Raw genomic sequence first — 1628 nt, forward strand, 5'->3', positions numbered from 1 at the left:
TACTTTACAAATTACATATAAATGTGTCCACAGATAAACAATACAATGAAAGCTCATTAATATTTCCCGGTACAGATAAAACTAATCTGTTTACGAAATTAGAAATTGGAGACGTCGGGTAGAAAGAAATCAATAGAGACATTATCGGATTACCCTACATTTTAACTCTCACGTTAGCTAATTATCGGATAGCTTTCAAAGCGAGACAAACACATCCTTCTCTAAACGCAATTAGTTTCGTCAAACAAACAAACGAAAAGGACAGATATATACCTCTGATTTTGTATATTAACAGTGAAAGGAAGGCATCAGTTAGTTACGAATCTCCGACCTGACAAGTTGAACGGGAGTGCTAAAAATGTGCGCCTTACTCGACACCGATGCAATTCTATCAGATCACGAAGAGTGGATTAAACTTGACGAAGAATGGGGTAAACCAATTGACCTTGATACAGAGGACGACCAAAGACCACATCTCAGATCTGGATTCAGCACACTTGATCTCAAGAAGACTACATTCGACTCGTCATTCTTCTTCAAAAAAGTCAGAAGGAAAATCGGACGACAGCTATCAAAGCGATCAGCGACATCATTCTTGGATTACAAAGACTTCTTGCATGATTTACAGAACAATCGATCTAGGGAGTCGTTAAAACAGTTTTATTTCGTCAACGGACAAATAATATCGGCCGGTTCCGTCGAAGAGATATGCGGTAAAATAGATGATTATTTCAAATCGATCGAGAAACTCGCAATTACCAGCACAATTCGTAGAAGTAAATCGAAAATTCCAGAAGTTGTTAAGTGTAGTATATCTAGTGCGGAATTCTCCTTTGACGACACTGTCCCCGGTGTGATTAGCGAGCATAGTGATGTGAATCGAATTATAGATGAGGCTTTTGATAATTTTAATGCAACGATATCGTCTATGAAGGATATAGACGAATCTACTTTGGAGTCGGTAACAACACTAGTGAGGAAATTCAGCAATGTTCTGAAGAACCCCGCAATAAAGAAAAGTCCTAGGAGACAGAGACAGTGCTGCGAGAAGTTCAGGGACTTGGCAGAGTTCTGGAAGAAACGTACCCTGGAAAACAATTGACATGGATTACGCTCTTAATGACGTCTAAGTAAAATATTAACTAGTTTGTTATACGTAATATCAAAATTACTACTTTAAATATTGAATACATCTGACTTTAGAAAGTGACGTTAACCAATTTATACAATCATGGTAAATAAAAAAAAATTAAATTTATTGTACTAGAAAATAAATATATTTACCTATATAAAACAAATTAACTATTTTTTGTTCTAGAGCGTAATTATTTCAAGTTATTTTATTTAAATACGTTTGTTTTTTAATTTTATCTGCAGTGGTTTACGTTGGATATATGTTACTAATTAAACTTAATTGTTTTAACTTATAAGTTTTATTTGACAAAATATATGTTATATTATGGATTGTAATACAATTGTTTTTATTATTTAAATAAATTTTAAATATATTTTTTGTTATTATTTACCTCATGAACTAACTTAGTGAATAAACTTTATGGTCCGAGAGTTTTTTACATATAAAAAGCATGCATTTAAAAATCTTAAAGATTTGACCATATTTACTATCA

At 32.9% G+C, this 1628-nt stretch overlaps 1 protein-coding gene across 1 annotated transcript; it reads left to right on the forward strand.

The window, feature by feature from the left end:
* Positions 1-294: 294 nt before the first annotated feature.
* On the forward strand, positions 295-1221 carry LOC137930595 (uncharacterized). Its single transcript, XM_068773892.1, has one exon. The coding sequence runs from the start codon at positions 359-361 to the stop codon at positions 1100-1102; it is 744 nt and encodes a 247-aa protein (XP_068629993.1). The 5' UTR covers positions 295-358; the 3' UTR covers positions 1103-1221.
* The last annotated feature ends 407 nt before the right edge of the window (positions 1222-1628 follow it).

The sequence above is a fragment of the Battus philenor genome, unplaced genomic scaffold (assembly GCF_028537555.1).
Source record: "Battus philenor isolate CCGP_79_NKW_IND1 unplaced genomic scaffold, ilBatPhil1.0.hap1 SCAF_6, whole genome shotgun sequence".
Lineage (NCBI taxonomy): Eukaryota > Metazoa > Arthropoda > Insecta > Lepidoptera > Papilionidae > Battus > Battus philenor.